The 17876-nt window shown below is 34.0% G+C and overlaps 4 protein-coding genes across 7 annotated transcripts; 1 reads left to right on the top strand and 3 right to left on the bottom strand.

The window, feature by feature from the left end:
• The first annotated feature begins 349 nt into the window (after positions 1-349).
• On the top strand, positions 350-3233 carry LOC107433003 (transcription factor MYB120). 3 transcript variants are annotated; one of them, XM_048471012.2, is made up of 3 exons: positions 350-1552; positions 1668-2574; positions 2691-3233. In XM_048471012.2, the coding sequence occupies exons 1-3, from the start codon at positions 1187-1189 to the stop codon at positions 2951-2953; spliced, it is 1536 nt and encodes a 511-aa protein (XP_048326969.2). In that variant the 5' UTR covers positions 350-1186; the 3' UTR covers positions 2954-3233. The 3 variants fall into 3 exon arrangements, with proteins under 3 accessions (XP_048326969.2, XP_015899738.2, XP_015899730.2); XM_016044252.4 differs by having other exon boundaries at positions 352-1552; positions 2771-2938; XM_016044244.4 differs by having other exon boundaries at positions 354-1552; positions 2676-3231.
• Positions 3234-5068: 1835 nt separating this feature from the next.
• LOC107432844 (autophagy-related protein 8C-like) lies at positions 5069-8480 on the bottom strand. The gene is made up of 6 exons (XM_048469081.2): positions 8321-8480; positions 8092-8158; positions 7066-7121; positions 6341-6393; positions 5519-5637; positions 5069-5373 (listed from the first exon to the last, which is right to left on the bottom strand). Exons 2-6 carry the CDS (start codon positions 8126-8128, stop codon positions 5279-5281), a joined length of 360 nt encoding a protein of 119 aa, XP_048325038.1. The 5' UTR covers positions 8129-8158; positions 8321-8480; the 3' UTR covers positions 5069-5278.
• Positions 8481-9646: 1166 nt separating this feature from the next.
• Positions 9647-11038, bottom strand: LOC107432965 (CASP-like protein 2D1). The gene is made up of 3 exons (XM_016044202.4): positions 10651-11038; positions 10407-10518; positions 9647-10080 (listed from the first exon to the last, which is right to left on the bottom strand). The coding sequence occupies exons 1-3, from the start codon at positions 10836-10838 to the stop codon at positions 9817-9819; spliced, it is 564 nt and encodes a 187-aa protein (XP_015899688.2). The 5' UTR covers positions 10839-11038; the 3' UTR covers positions 9647-9816.
• A 660-nt stretch (positions 11039-11698) lies between these two features.
• On the bottom strand, positions 11699-17119 carry LOC107432891 (probable beta-1,3-galactosyltransferase 2). Of its 2 annotated transcripts, none has more exons than XM_048469074.2 (11): positions 16511-17119; positions 15287-15380; positions 15115-15176; positions 14828-15036; positions 14672-14735; positions 14021-14093; positions 13772-13892; positions 13456-13543; positions 13246-13371; positions 13040-13149; positions 11699-12236 (listed from the first exon to the last, which is right to left on the bottom strand). In XM_048469074.2, exons 1-11 carry the CDS (start codon positions 16621-16623, stop codon positions 12088-12090), a joined length of 1209 nt encoding a protein of 402 aa, XP_048325031.1. In that variant the 5' UTR covers positions 16624-17119; the 3' UTR covers positions 11699-12087. The 2 variants fall into 2 exon arrangements, with proteins under 2 accessions (XP_048325031.1, XP_048325029.1); XM_048469072.2 differs by having other exon boundaries at positions 15115-15179; positions 16511-17117.
• Between the last annotated feature and the right edge of the window lie 757 nt (positions 17120-17876).

Genomic DNA, 17876 nt, shown 5'->3' with positions numbered 1-17876 from the left:
ATTTTTATTTTTATTTTTTGAAAAAATCAAGTTACTTCTATTCCTATATCTTTTTTTTCCTTAAAAATCAAATTCTAGAAAAAAACCAATCATTAGAAGTTTCTAATTTATTTCGAATATTATATAATAATTTTCTTACATTTCCTGGTAAGGATACCATTGAAATAGATAAGCCAACTATTATATTAAGAGCATTGTAATTGTAAAGAAATGAGAAACACACAAACAACCAAAAAAATAAAAAATAATAATAAAAAAAATCATATTTTTATTTTTGTCAACTTTATATCATTATTATTAGCTAATAAAGGAAGCCAAATCCATATCCAAAAAAACTTATAGCATAAAGGTTTTAGTAAGCCATAAAAATATAGATAGATAGAAATAATTCATGAAGGAAGCTTTATTTATGAAATATATATCACGTTGGCCAAAAATATCAAAAAACCAACCTGTCTTTCTCTGTCTTACGGTGGGAAAAGTGCATAAGCTTAGGCTGTAACCTACAATGGTAACAGCCCGGATTGAGAAAAGAGATAAAAAAAGCGTATAAAATGGCAAACCCCAATAACCCTAACCAACCATCCGTAATCCCAGTGTTTTAGATTTTCTTTTTACCTCCTTAATTTAATTCATTTACCACAATATTCTTTCATCTCTATCATCTTCCACCACTGCCATTAATCCTCCTCTTCTTCTTCTTCTTCTTCTTCCTTTTTCTTCTTTGTAAATAATAATAATAATAATAATACAAAACCAAAATCCATTTAATAGATTAGACTGCAAGGGGGGAAAAAAAAAAAAAAAGAAAACCCAGAAAGCCAAAATTTCAGAGAAATTAAGTAGCTTAGTCTAACTCATTTTTCTCTTTGTTCTTATATTGGTTTCTGGGGGTGGTTAAATTTTCTCATGCTGTGTGGATCAACCAAAACTGGAGAAAAGTTTTGAAATGTAATAAGATCCTTTAGTGTGTCCACCCCATCTTTCTCTTCTTTAAGGGAGGGAAGAGAAAGGAAAGGTGGGGAGGAGAGGGAAAGAAAATATTATATAAAAAAAATGCAAAATATATTTGCATAGAAAAACAATCACAGAGGAAATATCTTATAACCTCTGTAAAATATATAGACTCTGTGTGTGTAATTATATATTATTGGTGCAGTTTTTGGAGGGGTCCACATTTTGAACAATGACAAATATCAACGGCAGTGCAATGAGCGAAGGTGGTTCATCAGGATCAAGCGGAGGAGGAGCAGCAGGAGGAGGAAGAGGAGGTACTAGTAATGATGCTGATGGGATTATATTGAAGAAAGGGCCATGGACAGCTGCAGAGGATCAAATTCTCATGGAGTACGTGAAGAAACACGGTGAAGGTAATTGGAATTCTGTTCAGAGAAACTCCGGTCTCAATCGCTGTGGTAAAAGCTGTAGGCTTCGATGGGCTAATCATCTCCGACCGAATTTGAAGAAAGGTGCTTTTACACAAGAGGAAGAGAGACTTATTCTTGAGCTTCACGCCAAGTATGGCAATAAATGGGCTCGCATGGCCGCTCAGGTACATATACATATGTATATTGAATATACAAAGATACAACAAACAGTTTGGTTTTGTATTTACACGTACATATACATGTTGAATATATCTGTGTCTTTTTTTTTTTTGGTCATAGTTACCGGGACGAACAGACAATGAAATCAAAAACTATTGGAATACAAGAGTGAAGAGACGCAAACGCCAAGGATTACCTTTATATCCCAATGATATTCAGCAATCCCAACCCACAACACCAACGAGCCCAATGACACCAACACCACCAACCACACCAATCATTCCAACTTTCTCATTCCATAGCCCAAGCCATAGCCATAGCCAGACATTGGTTCCTCTGTCTTCCAACACACCACCCCATCTCTCTCCCTTATCTTCCCCACACCATCACAGTCCCAACTCTTTCTCTCCTTCTCTCCCTCTCTTCGAACCCACCACCACTTCCTCTTTCTCTTTCTCAAGCCCTTTCACTTTCCAACGTCCAGCTCCTATGCTCGGGACCCCACTCCGTTTCAAGCGGTATCGCGCACCCACTGCTGCTTCATCTCTACCATTTTCGACCAACCCACAAGCAGCAGCTTCTCCTTCACAGCTTATTGGGGGACAGTCTCTTTCATCTTCTTCTTCTGTTGTTGATATGAATTCGTTTCAATTTCCGGTAACTTATAACACCGCCACTGCAGCTATGTCGCAAAGTATTCGACCACTTGCTGCTGCACAAGCACATCAATTTCACGAAACGGACCTTTTGGGTTCGAATATCTGTACGTTGAGATCGGAGCTCCCTTCAAACCAATTATCCCAAATGCATTCCAATATCACCATCGACAACACGCTAAGCTCGGGCACGAATCAAAGAAGCTGTGAATTGATGGAGGATCTATTGGATGAAACTCATCATGGATTGGCATTCAATGGAGAGAGTTCAAGAAGAGCTTCTTCTTCGGGTTATGGTTCCAAGGAAGGAAAACGTGTATTGGATGCTTTCAGCCTATGGGAGTCTTCAAGCTCCTATAACAGCTCTTCAGGTTGTTCTTCCAAATCCCTTTTAGACATTTCTTCGAACATCTTCTTCGTAATCTTTTTATACTAATAAGTTCAGTTTTATTTATTTATTTATAAATGTTAGAAATGAAAAAAGCAGAGGATATGAAAGAGCAGCAGAGCCATTCAATGCCAGAAGATTTGTCAAAGCTGTTGAATTTTGTGCCTTCAACGATGCAGGTCACAGATTGGAACACTGATGATCATCATAGCAAGGAAATCTCAAATGGCCATAGATCTTTAAGTGTAGGAGATGATAATCTTGGGCTTGAAATGCAACATTTGGCTTCACTGTTCCATACCTCCACATCAGACCATGACAAAGCTCCTGATCCTTGGGACAACTTGCCTGGAATTTGCTAAAGCTTATGGTTAATTCACACCGCACAATATGTATGAAAAAAAGTAATAAGTGTAACTTTGAATAAAAATGAGAATGGAAATATTTTCTTTTCATTTTCATGATTATTTCTTATTCATTATTATTATTATTAATTTTTTTTTTTTTTTTGGGGTTTTGGTTTTTCTCAGTTATTATATACAGTTTCTTAACATACAAGGCAGAGAAGCTATATGTACTTGTATTTTTGCATTAATGATATGTTTTATATATTTTCTTTTTCTAATCAATGAGGTATTATTGTATGTGAGCCATAACATTTTTGTCAAATGGAATGATTGCATTTAATTTTATCATTTCCCTGACTAAAAATTTAAGTCTTGCCAAGTAGAATGTGACAATTATTATTATTATTTATTTATTTAAAAATTATGTTACTCTATTTCAAGGCTATAGATATATAGGGCATTCTATCAATAAACTTAGCAGTTGAAAATTCATCCTAAAAAAAAAAAAAAAAAACTTAGCTTTTGAAACTGTGACGTGTGCATCAAACTTTGGCATGGCTTGCCAAATTTGAAGGTTTTCTCTGACTTTGTTCAGTTTGGAAACAAACTCATAAACCATTATGCCAATATATGATTATATGACAATGCATCTCGAATCTGCTTCTTCTTTGACACTAACTACGCATTAAGCAGTCTCAGAAGTTTTTTATGCTTCTTACTGTAACTTTTTACCCGTTACAGCTTTTCGTATATTGAAGTTTCCTTCTAATATTATACATATAGATCCATATGAATATGTTACCCCGGCTCAAATATTCTGACTGTATTAAGAGTTTTTGCAACCATCGAGTTGATCATACTTGGTCTCAATTTTCAAAAGTGAAAAATTGTTAAAGATTGGTTTCTAATTTTTCAGATTGGATTAATAGTTTCTTTGAAATTTCCATGCATATGGTTAAGATTTTCTATCGTGGAAACCCATTTTTCCTTATGTTGATCCTGGTCTATTCTCTCAGGAACATGCTATGAAGTGAGACCAATATTGTTGGGTACTCGCTAATAATTCTTTTTGAATGATGCGTTGGGAAATTACTTTGAAACTTTCAGAGTGACTATTAACTAGAAAACTTCGTAGAAAAAAATTGCCATGTCTTGTATTCCAAGGAAGATATTGCACATTATGGTCCACCAGTTTCGTCTAAGATCAACATCAACAAGTTTCTATCCAAGTAATTACCAAAAAAAAAACAAGTTCCTATCCAAATACTTTTTTGTTTTTGGTAAATCCTATCCAAGTACTTATTTTATCCAAGGCTAGCTGCTTCTATTACTTTCCCATAACACTAGCTCGAGCTTGACAACAAAATTTGATCTTTCATATAATCACTAAAACAATATATATAATAATAATATTATTATTATAATAAATAAACAAATAAATAAATAAAAGGTTTTTCATGTTCTTTCGTTAGTAAAGCTGTTACCTTACCCGAAACCAACGCCCTTGTAATTATTTTAGTTTTTTATTTTTTTGGGGTGAGTGTGTAATTATTTTAGTTAATATTATTAAAGGGGTACAATAATTACATGGATGGGGACACTCTATGGGTCAATTTCGAAAAACTAAAAATGATAATATTATTTTAAAATTAAAAATAATAATAAATTCCTCATTATTTTCTTTCAACTTCAACGTTTGTTGTTAAGTCATTATAAGATTGGTTAAGCCATTATAAGATGTAGACTTTAATGAAAGGAATGGTTCAAACTCAACAAAATGGAAGAAAAAGAAAGGCAATGGGTTTTATTATAGTTTAGTCCTAAAAATTCAGTCCATTGAAGAAAATAATCAAAGCCTTTCATTTGCACACTCCAACACGGATACCAAATAAGAAAGATGTTAAAATAAATAAATAAATAAACAAAATGCTTTATATTAGAGAAATGCTAAAACCAGCTCCTGACGAATTCTGAACTTCACAAGATTGGGTATAAAGAAGAAATGGTATTGGTATAAGAAAATTTTGGTACAAACAACTACGCGTAAGAAAATAGAAAATCAATTTTATTCAGACTCATCAATCTATAAATAAAATAGAAAATGAAATAAAGGATGGAAACCTAAAAAACTTGATAAAATTTACTCGTTCAAATTCATAAAGAGGATTAACCACATAACATTGTTATCGGAAGTCATAAATGTAACAGTAAACAGCATAAGAAGTTGCAAATCCCCAAAGCTGGGGCAGCATAAACAGGTGTTTAAAGCTGAGAATATACATATTCCATATTGCAATCTCAAGTCTTATTTACAAATTTTTCAGCATTACTCCCTCTCACTTAGAAGGATCCAAATGTGTTCTCCCCACTATAAGTCATGTACAGAAAACCATCCTCATCCTTGTTTTCCTCATAGATTGCAGACATCATGGCAGCTGCAATGTCATAAAATACACACATATTAGAAATAGTTATAGAAAAACAAAAGGAGCTTTTAACGACAACAGTATGTTGGTAAGCTTAAGACTTTATTCCTTTTTATTTATTCTTTTAAATAGTATTTTTTTATAAAAATCTTACCAGTAGGAGGTAGAATGTTCTTGACAAATATGAATATGGCCTTCTCAGCGCTGAGCTTTATCCTCTTCCGAACCACATAAACAAACTGACCAACAGTAAGATCAGCAGGAACCAGATATCTGTATCCACCAAGACGAAGAAATTTGGTGGAAAATTGTTACACAGAATCCCAGGACCAAGTTACCAACAATTTACGCTTCACCTATTTATATTTTATAAATGTTATAAATAACCAAAATACCACATAGCGAACGCTAATGCTTTAACTTAACTAATCAGAAAAGTTAAGATAAACTCGACAAAGGAGGCCCCATTGGCAAAAAAGGTAAAACTAACTTGGAACATAATTGCACCACTTCTGCAGTAAACACAATCACAAATCTCTACAAAAGGAAATTACGTCCACATCTCGAAGTAGTAACCACACCTATTGTGTGTCGCTTGTACATACAAGGATAGCAACTCGAATTTCTTATTAGATCCATAAGACAATGACAACTTACATGGCTTCAGTACTCAAAAGCTGGCAAGCACCAACTACAATGTCATATTTCCATGACATATTAAGCATAACTGTTCAAATACAAAGTATTCCATGACTCTAGATTGATTTTTTCTTTTTCGGGACGGAACTTAATGGAGTCAACGTGGTAAAATTGCAGATTTTAAACAAGCAAAACCTCGAGAGGGGAAAAATAAATAAGTGGAGGAAACAAAGACAAAACCATCACATAAATCCAAGTCAACTATGGAGTTCATTTGACGGATATTCACAGACAGAAAAAGAAGCATATATGGAATATAGGTTCAGAATATACTGACTTCTTCTTATCAATGTCTGGTATGTCACTTCTTTCTGCCTTCTCCACAATAACCTATATAGCACAAGAACGCAATATGAATATCGTAAACAAACAATATATATCTATATATATTATATACGTGTAATCAATCACTCTTTAGCTACCCACAGTTTATGCCTGAACCCAGCTGAATCTCTTGTTAAATTTTAAAGTCTCCCAGATAATACCTATTTGGTAAGCAATCAGCTTAAGCACAAAATGATAACTTTCCAGACAAGCTCAAGGCTCAAAAAATGTTACTTGTTTTTTCTTACCAACTTCATCATTCATACGTTAGAACCCTTTTAACACATTAGACACAACATACCATCATTATGATATGAGATTGTATGTAACTATGTATTACATGTTTATTTATTGTAAATAATGATGAAAGATAATTCTTTCCTATTCCGATTGTCAAAATTTAGAACCATAAATTGTGGGACAGAAACCACAGTTCATATTTTCCTTTTTGAATTTATTCTTCACTCAGTAACTATGTTTAAATTGAATATCTTACATAAATTCATGTGAATTAGGGTATAATCAAATTTAAATCGTCTAAACTGATTTATATTACAATAGTATAAGAACTTATTAGTTTAACAAAAAACTTCAATTTAAAAATGTCTCCGAACTTGTTTCAAGCTTCAGCCTTCAAAATTCTTGACTAAAGAGAAGCAATAATTATACAGCTCATACCGGTATTCTGTCAGGGTACTTTTCCCTGATACGAGCAGCTTCTGCCTGCCTCCTTTCTGTTATGCAGTGAAAGAGAGAAAAAAGGAAAAGAAGTAAGCTCCCAATTACAGATATATTTCAAGAGATCAGAAAAATATTTCAAGATGATGGATGAGAGACAGAGAGTATAAGCTTCTAATGGCATCTATATTTCAAGATATCAGAATAATATTTCCGCTGACTTTGCAGGACAATGCAAGATTATCGTCAGGAGAGAGAAACATACAAATTTTTTTTTTTCTTTTTTAAGTCACGAAATAGTCTTTATTTTACCACATCTTGTAACAAAGATGGTAAATGGAAATGATATGGTTTCTAGAAAATTCAGAAACGCCCATGTCTATGTCGAACAACATATAGTCTCACTTCCAGAATTTCATATATATACAGCTAAGCTAAACCATCTCAACCTTAAACCCCCTACCACACCACAATCAATCCCACCAACAAGTATAATTTGTCAGATTAAAAGCATAAAGATCTTGACACTGCTCTTATGTTAGTCTTGGCAATATGCAAAATACAGATTAGGCAAATTAACAAACAGAAAAAGTCTAATGTATGCAACAAAGGCCAAAAATTTCCCAGAATCGATTTCAATAAATTCAGTTAAATACTTTTTCTCTCCATTAAATATGTCAGAGCCAGAAAAAAAAAAAAAAAGATAATAGAACTTTCTTTTTTTCAGTAAGATCAAAAAAAAAAAAAAAAAAAGAAAAAAAAAGCAACACGATAATTCAGTAAATAAAGTCACAAAAAAAAAAAAAGGTTTCTTTTTTCAGAACCCAAAATAATATAAGATAAAAGGATCGATGAAAAAAACTTTATATTCTAAAAAACCCATTAAAATTGCAAGAGACTTGTTTTCCATCAACAAACTCAAATTACACAATTTGAATTATGCAAGATCAGATACACTGTAACAAGAAAAGCAATAAATTATACGAGATTATATATTTATAGTATGCCCAGAGAAAGAGAGAGAACCAAGGGGGTGTTCAAGCTTGAAAGAACTCTTAGCCATGGTGGTGTTGAAGTCTCTGCTACTGATTCGCTACCAATTTGAGTTCCAATTACAAAAAGAAAACAAAATTAAATAAAAAAAAAATTAGGGTTCTTTGCGATCGAGAACTAGAAAAAGCAAAATTATAATTTGGAATGGTGAGGAAAAGAAGAAAAGTATAAATCTTTATCGTTTTTTTCCGTTTCTAATTACCACACAAAATCTGGGAAAACCAGGCACGAACAAGATTTGAGGAAGAATATACAGTGTTTGTAGACCTTCCGACGAACAGAGAGAATTAGGAAAAACCAAAAATCTGCACAATAGGCAATAGTCTTCAAAATGAAATCCTTTTGCTTTTATTTGCTCGTGTATTACCTGAGTTGGTTTAGGAATCAAATTCTAACTTAACGACGTCGTAATAGAATTTATACCTTACAACCTACTGGGCCAACATGGAACTTCTAAAGAAGGCTGGGCTAGGTTTTTGTTGGTTAGAGGATTTGTAGGTCCATAATTAGAGGTTTGAAAATTTGATTTGGACCCCATATTCATAAGGACAAGGACCAGACCAAAACTGTGGGCTAACTATTTTTCTCATCTCCTACAACTGAAATTGATTTATTTATTTATTTCTATGATTTTGCACTTTAGATACCTTTGAGCTTAATAAACAGTGCAGTTGTAGTCCCTAATGCTTAATTAAGAGTGAAGGACTATAATTGTTTATGAAGTACTAGGGTTCTTAATGTCCCAAAAAAATACTAAAATAGAGAACAAAAGTGCAAAAACATCCATGCGGAAAAAATAAAAAATAAAAAAAGGAAGAAAACCATTAAAGTAAAAGCAAAAAATAAAAAATAAAAAAAAAACAAAAAAAAACTTTGTTAATGGGTAATGTAAGTGTCCATATGCAAATCAAATTAAAATTTTACCAAAATATAATAATTTTTCTTGGGTTATCAATAAATATATAGAATAACAATGCAGTACAAATTTATCATTATCAATTGTGGCATTAGTTGCTAAAATGAAATTGTTACTGAATGTGTCTTAATTGATTAAAAAAAGAAAAATCCTAGAACTTCAGAATTCTTGTTGGATAATGAAAGCAATTGCTTCAAAGTTAAAAAAAGAAGTAGGAGATGAGGAGAAAGAAGACAAAGGAAGAAAGTTGGTCGGCTTTCCTGGTGGTAGGTAAGATTGTACATTAAACAAGTACTGTGGTAGGTAAGATGGGATGGGCAAGCACCCAAATTCTTGTTCATAACAATGGTGTGTGTGAAAGGTTAAGATCTTTAAAATGGATTCATCATTAACAAAAGGAATTTAAATTTAATTTGCCCATGTTTGACAATTCCACATCCATTATTGGCATCTAGATTCTGTAGGTGGTTTATTATTAGCCAAAAGAAATCAAATTTTCAAAAAAAATTTCAGTGAGTTTATCATACATCTCAAAATAAATGCATTTCACCAACATAAACCTGGCTATCAAGTACCATCAGCATCAGAACAGCTTGTTTAGGGAAAAAGAAATTAAAGAAAGAAATGTAGACAGTTTCTATTTCATAACAAAGCTTTGCATTACAATCTCATTAATTTTCCTCTTTTTTTTTTTTTTTTTTTTTTGGTTAAATCTTGGAAACCCAAACATTAAGATAAATGACCAAACAAAGAAAATCATGCTTTTAACAACAAAACCCTTTTTAAGTTCTTTCTTCTTCAACCTCTTTGTATGGAACATGAGGAGGTTCAAACTTGCTAAAAACCCGGTAAGCTGAAATCACAGCTAAAACCAAGAAGCAGCAAAGGACCAGAGCATGGAGAACCAAAGCCACCTTCATTCTAGAGCAGAATTTTCCATAGGCACTGCAGGATTCACTCCATGAAACTTCCCTATCACCTTTATACGCTAAATACAATATCTCTAACACTGCTGCTCCAGATGTTACCAATAGGTAAGCTACAATCTGCAACCATGAAAAACATAAAACACAAAACAAAAAAAGAAATAAATGAGCAAACCCCAATTTGTTTGCAAAATTTGAGGTAATAGAAATAGTGGGTTGGACATAATTATTGAGCCCCAACTAAAAATCAAAACATACTGGTATTCATGTTCAGTGACATAAAAGTGACAATTTCTTTCCAAATGTAAAGAGATAGATGAGGACCAAGTTGTAGAAAAAGAATGAAAATCTACCAGAGGGCGAATTTCTAAACATCTACCAGAGCGCAAATTTCTAGCCCCTAAATTTCATATTATCAATGTTTGGAAGAAGTTAAAAGGGAAAACCTGGTCAGAAATAAAGAAAAGCCAAGCTTTAGTCACTAAATATTTGACCCATGAGGAGACAGCTGCAAGAAAAGCATACACAGCAGAGACAGTACTGATGCAGATTATGTACCTGTAAGAGACAAATCATTTACCTATTTTTCTTGTACAACCAAAAAATAAAAAAATAAAAAAAAGAAAGAAAAAAAAAGGAACATTATATGGAAAAAGAAAAGAAAAGAAAAGAACAGAAAAAATGTCTTACTTCAGACCCAGGAGATTGCTGAAATCTAGCTTCCCATAGCTGCTATTATCCTGATGGTTGGTCACAGTTACCCATATGGTTGCAATACTAAGAGGAATCACACAAATCCTAAGAGAACAATCTACAAGCTTGAGGGCTGGAATGTTGTTGGTGAAGCTAGAAGAACTAGAATCTTGATTCCTACTCATTTTTTTCCTATACTAAGCAAGAGCCTCTGTCACTGAGATTAATTAGGACAAAAAGAAAAAAGAAGATGAAAATGTTAAGCTGCTCTGCAACTTAAAAATGGGTATTTGGGGTTTGGTTCGAATATGATTATATATGGGTTATTTCCGGGTGAGTGTGTATGTACATTTGTATAAAGTTTTGTTGGTAAGAATCTTTTTCTGCCCCTGAGATGAAAGGGAAATGCTTGAAAGAATGTGCGGATACGTATGGAAAGCAACTATATTTTAGTGGAAAGAGTGAGAGGCAGTGGGCTTTGCCTTTTTCCAGCAGACTAATCATGCTTACATCTACGTGTTATCTACTGGTGCATATATGATGGTTGTTTATTTCTGGATAAGGAGGAAGTCACACACACAAACAAACAGCCAAAGACTTAGAAACCTTGAACCATTCTTTTTTTTTTTTTTTTTTTTTTTGTTTCCTTCTTCCTGGTTTAGTAAAAAATCAAACGTAACGCATAACTTAAAAAAGCAAACACTATAGTTTATTTGCTTGAGCTGTGCATATGATTTATTACACACATATTCGCAAGTAGTTTTGAGTAATAGTAGACCAAACTACTTGAAGGCAGAGATCTTTAAGAGAGCGAACTACTTCAATCTGGCAACAGTACGTGGTCCAAATATTAGCAAATAGAATAATGAATGATGCGAGTGGGTTGGCTCCTGGGTCAAGTCTGCTTATTATGGCGACCTTGTCGTTAACCTCAAGGCCACGAGTCAAACTGGTAAGACAACGCTTCAACCTTAAGGCAAATGAAAAAGATAGTGCTTTTCCTGCTTTTTCCTTTACCACTTCCTTTGCAATCATGGAAAACATAGACAAAAAAGATCTGCTTTATTTATGGAACAAAGGGCCAGTTTTTGCTAGCTAGCCCGAATGTTATGGAGCAAATTGAGCCATGACAGGCTCAACAAATTCAATAGCCTTGCAAAACACTTTGTAAAGAATGATAATAACAAAAAAAAAAAGAAAAAAAAAAGGGTTAAAACTGCAATCTCTTTGCCTCTTCTGGGATTGCTATTGGGTTTTTCTCCTCATCTAAAATGGAGTAGAATCCCCAAGGGCATCAACAACTCCTATAGTTTTTTTATCCTCATTTCACATTATGTTGCAAGCATTTCACCATAGGAATGTTATAGAACAAGCTCTCAGCATATACATATATGCTTCCCTGCTTCTTCCTGAGTTTTGGAAGAAGAATGTTGTTTAGAATACTGCATTCCACAAGGCATTCTCACCCTCTCCGCATCGCCGGTGGACCTCCTTGATCCTCTCAGCGGATTTGCAAATCCCACTGCAGGTCCAATCAAATGAAGCAACGCAAACATTGCCAGCCTGAGCTTTCCACTCACAATCTGTGAGGTAAGAAATGAAGAATAATTAGCAACCCAAAGTAATAGATTTTAAGACTTATAGTTGTGCCCTTTGTCATAACAACAGTCATTCATAACTTGGAAACACCTTCTCTTTCTCCCCTTCTTCACTAAGAGACACCACTAGTGACAGCACCATTAACATCTGGGTTTCTAAAATAGTTTGCTAGTCTATAACAACAATATGCCACAAGGTATAAACACAACCTTAGTAGACCAGTCAATCATTTCCATTTATTTAGCAGTTTAGCTAGCACTTGTGTCTATGTGCAAATTGGGAAAAAAAATCATTTTTTCCAAAATTTAGGGAAACAACAAGAACGACATTTATTTGTGATGTCCTATCCTTCTATTCACACTGCCCGGGGAGAAAAGGATGTCTCTGGTGTCTTCAATGCAGTGGTCCCTATGGCAGTAGGATGACTCAGATGTTGACTCTTGCACGTGGTCAATACCTTGTTAACATGTAAGCCAAACATTTTTCCATGTCTACAACTATCGTCCATTCACAGCATGCCAGATAGCAAAGATCCTGCTGTTCTCTTTCTAGGTTCCTAGGCTGGCACTTGTGAAACAATCACAAAGTTCATGAGAAATGTTTTGGTACCCTTTGGTATACGCAAGATAGAAAAACTGGGGACCAAATTAAAGGGTCTGTTCCCACTTTTTGTAACTGTTATTTTCTCCTTAATTCTACATTCAAATTAAAGTGCGAACAAATTAAATCTAGAAATTTTAATATGAAGAACAGCAACTTATAAGAAAAAGCCACAAATGAAACATACCTGGTGGTGTGCCACAACATAATCTTCGGTCATCAATGTGCTCCACATCCAATCCAATGAACCACGAACCCAAAGAAACATCCTCATTTGCATACTTGTGTAAAACATGCCTTAATGATAACCATAGCAAGAGAAACATGTATCGGTAGATGTACTTGGAGCAAAACAGGAAATCACTTTCTAACAGGGAGACTATGGAAACTTACTGATTAATGGATATATACGTGGCCAGATCTTTTGAGATAGCATATAGCTGGCCTGTGGCATGTCGGAAATACTTGTTACCCTCCTCGCCAAATTTCCAGTACTCAGGTTCATGGTATCTCACTCCCCTGTTGATGGAAGCACAAGAGTTTTGAGGAAAATGTCATAAATGTCAAGCTGAAAAGAGATAACTTTAAGAATGAATAGCTCACTTTCGGGCTAGAACGGGACCAGATTTCATGCATCCTATATACACCCTGGACTTCTCCCTTTGCCTAGCTAAAGTAGCTCCAAGTGTTGCTGCAAAGTTGATAAGAATGTTAGAAACACAGAAACAATATCGATAAATTTTTCCAAGAAAATTATTAGCCTTCGCAATTGTAAACTTGGAGCAGACATTAGTATTTGTTGGAAGAAAACCTTTCTTTTGTGTTGTTCATGATCATTTACAGACATGGCTTCACAACAAAATGAATAAGATATTTGGCACCTTCATGAGAAGGTTGGTAAATATACATCATCCGTTACCTATGTTTACATGGACATCATCATCAACTTTAACATAAAAGTCAGCATCCCAGAGAGCAACAGCAGTTGCAAAGTAAATCTTTGTTTTCGCTGATAATTCAAGATAACCCTCGACATGCTCCTGTTTGTATAAAGTTATGCAGATGGTTAATTAACTATTTATTCAATTAACAGACCATGAATGTTCCTACATGTACTATATCCAGCAAACTAGTTGAAAGAAAGAAAAAGAGAACAAAAAAACTCTACCAGCCGCAAGAAATCACCATGTTTTTTGTCCTCTGCTTCAATGGCTCTATCAAGGATGCCACCCGATGTAGCACTAGCAATTCAAAGGATAAGGGGAATAAACAAATCAAAATCAATCTTTAGAACATAAGTTTTAATAGTTAAAGGAATGATTTTTTGAAAATTAATTTTATAAACTACAGAAAGAAAGCCACTTGAGTAATTATATGGCACTGCTACAAAAAACTTAAGAAGGTTTCTGATTATATCTGATCCATGCAGCAGTTGAAGAAATAGAATTTTTCAAGACATAAAAGAACAGCAGAATTAATCGGGAAAAGTTTACACCTATAATTAACAATGACATAAGTGCTGTAGCCTTTTGTTTAGTTGACAAGAGATGAAGTACAGGTTTATATTAGTACCCTTTATGATGATATAACTTTACCACTAATTGCTTAGATATATAAAAATTATTACTAATTATATTTTGTTCTGCACTAAACTGCAGCTATGCCATGATCAAGATTGATGTACAAAAACCACCCAGATTCAATAACGTTCTCAATAAAGATCACAGCATTCTTGCAAATTTTAAATGCAAGTACAGATGGATGGATCAAGACAGGAATTATTAACTGAAATAGCTTTGACCTCAAATGAATTACACACCTGTGACCTATAACAAAACGAACTATGATGCCCTTCTCTTCCTCAAGCTTCTTCCTTTTATCACCTGTTCAAAATAATGAGATTAAGAAAGCACAAGGACAATGTAAGTAGTCATAATTAAAGAAAAAGATACAATGTAATTAAAAATTTATAGACCTTGGGGCATCCAAGTATCACGGATTGAATCTCTTCGCTTTCGGCTGCTGAAGGCAGTATTGATTCCTATGACCATCAAATATTTCCTTTTCCCATTAGACTCGGGAACTTTTATATTTTCTACAGGGGAACCATTAAGTACAGATTCTTGTGCTGCCCTTGCTGCAGCTAGTTCCATTTCCAAACTTGAAATTGTTTTGTCCATTGTTCTGCACTTTGTAAGATTTATAAGAATTAAAAATGTCACAGGATCAGTAAATACATAAGAGGCCCTGACACTTGCTTACCGTATAGCATGGTGAGACTTTGAAACTTCCCCACGCAAGTCCTTGGATTCTTGTTCTGCATCCTTCTAAAGGAAAGAAAAGACATGATCATGGTAATTCAAGAAGCAAAATGGTCAAAAAATTTAAAAAATCAAATAGTATAGACCTCGTTATTTGGATAACTAATACTCACATTAGATTGATCACAACCAGAAATTAACTTTGGCATTTCATCATCCTCTCGACTTGTCCTTGATATGCTTTTAACCTCAGGCACTGTCCACATTCTATGACCAAAATATTTTAGTCACTATGCTATATGCTTTAAAAATAAACTCTACTATAGAATGAGATACTCTATTTCTTTCAACTATAACATGCTTTTCACAGGTCAAATTTGACAACTGATATATGAGCATAGAGAAGAAGAAATATTAGAAATGCAAGCCCATCTGCTTCCTAATTGTGAAAAGACATGCCAACAAGCATCCTATGAATGTTAAGGTCATACTCTGTTGTAAACTTCCAATTCATGAATTTAGAATAAATGATGATTTCTTCAAGATCCAAGATATACAAGGACTTGAGAGCAAATGCAGCCTGTTTCAAGGCAACAATAAGATTCCACTCACAGCTCACGGTAAGTTATATGTTGCCATTATGTAAAAATATATAAACATCGTGTTACTAAGCATTGAGTTTTTCTAGGGGGTGTCAGAAGCCCACACTTGATGTGTAATCATGTAGGGCAACCTGGTTAGTAGCTTTATTACTTCGTCCAAATGAGAGCCAAAATGAGGGACAGGTGTATCTAGACCCAAAGTCTCATCATGTACATCCATAAAGCGCATAACCAGAGGGATTGAACACAGCAGTATCTTCCCAAACCACTCGATTCTAGGAGCTAATTTCATCATGTTGGATTAGCAGATGAACAAAGTTGAAACAGTCTTATTCCTAGCATCCAATTGAATGGAAATAAAGATCTAGTCCAATCTGAAAAACTGTTCTGGACCTTTAACAGTAATACCCACTACAGAGCGAGATGGAAATTCCATAAGACATGCTTCATGGTCAACCAAAAACGTACTCAACCTGCACATATCATCATCACCACAACCTATTCACCAAGCATCCCACAGGGGCATTACTTACGAAACCCAAAGAAACTTCATTCGAAAATCCACCACTTTATTTGCCAGAAATATAGTTGATGCCAATTTTCACAAAACCCACAAATTCCGTATCCACAGACTAGCAAAATAGCAAATTGTTACAGACGAAATTAATGGAAGAAAATGAAACTCCCCACTTCTCAAAACTTTTCTTTGAAGCAAACTATCCAACAAAAAGAAGTTAATTTGTGGATTAAAAGTACAAAGGTTTGAAGCTATATAAAGGAATAAATGACAAGTACCTCCCGGAGAAGAACATCCCAGCACAAAAGCAGCCAATACACATCAAAATGGTAAATTTCCGAGAGACTACATTCTTTGAAGCTGGCTCTACCCCTTTGCTCTTCCAAGACATTTTTAAACCTCTTTGTCTTTTATCCCAATCAAAAATCCAAATTTAGACAATACCCATTTAACAATCTGTAAATCCCAAGTAAAAACCCAGAAAACTGACTCAAACCCAGATAAAAAAACAGCCAAACTCACAAGGTCTACAAGAAAAAAAAGCTATAAATTTTAATAACTTTGTGGCAGAGAATGGAAGAAGATGGGTCTAGATGAGCTCCGCAAAAGTTTCTTTATTTGGAGCTAGATGGCCGCAACAACAACAATACCAACCAACTATGCGCGTTGAATATATGCTTGCACAAAATTTACAATAAAAAAATACTTAACCGACACCTCACAGCAGACCTATCCTCGCTGAAATTTTTCTGCCCAACTTGTACGTTTACCGGTTTTTAATAGGACATCCTAACTACCCCGATCATTTTTGAAAGCTTGTGTTAATGCATCTCAAACCCCCAATAAATGTCTACATCTTAATCATTTTGGCCCAGAGTTAGAAATAAAATTTTGCATATATGGAAGACTTTTATATTCAACTAGGCTTCTTTTATAAAATTATTATTAGAAAACCTGTAAATCTCACATTAGGTGGTAAATTAATTACGGGTAGATTAGTAGTTTAAGCTTTTCTATCCGTTATGCAAAATAAAGGTTGCAACTTTGCTTCTTCATATCTTTCACCAATATTACCAATTAGGGTGTACTTCCACAAATGCACCAGCTTTGAGTAGGTGGAACAGAATAAAAATGCATTTTTCACTTTCCCAAAAAATCATTAAAAATGGATCTTTCACTTTTCCAAAAAATCATTACTTTTGAAAAGATTCGTATATGTCAGGGTATATGCAAGTTACAATTCAGTTTTATTATTAATTGTTTACATTCACTTTCTGCTTTTACTCAGAAGTATGTATTAATATATTTGTTATTTGGAAGTATATTTGTTATTATTATCCAAAAAAATATTTGTTATTAGTATTCCAATGGAGTGATAAATGGAGGATTCACGTTTGAAATCACTATGTGGAAAATAATAATATATATACATATATATATATATATATATATATAGAGAGAGAGAGAGAGAGAGAGAGTAGTGCGTATTATAGAGTTTCCCATACGATGTATAATCATGAAGGTCATCAATTAGGTAATCACAAGACAGACTTTCTTTTTGTAATCCTCTTTGAAAAGGTCCAACTCCAACCGCAACTACTATGTCTTGTATTGTGTGTGTGTGTGTATATATATATATATATA

Source organism: Ziziphus jujuba, chromosome 1, assembly GCF_031755915.1.
Source record: "Ziziphus jujuba cultivar Dongzao chromosome 1, ASM3175591v1".
NCBI lineage: Eukaryota > Viridiplantae > Streptophyta > Magnoliopsida > Rosales > Rhamnaceae > Ziziphus > Ziziphus jujuba.
Note: the sequence above shows the minus strand (reverse complement) of the source record. Positions and strands in the feature narration are given on the sequence as shown.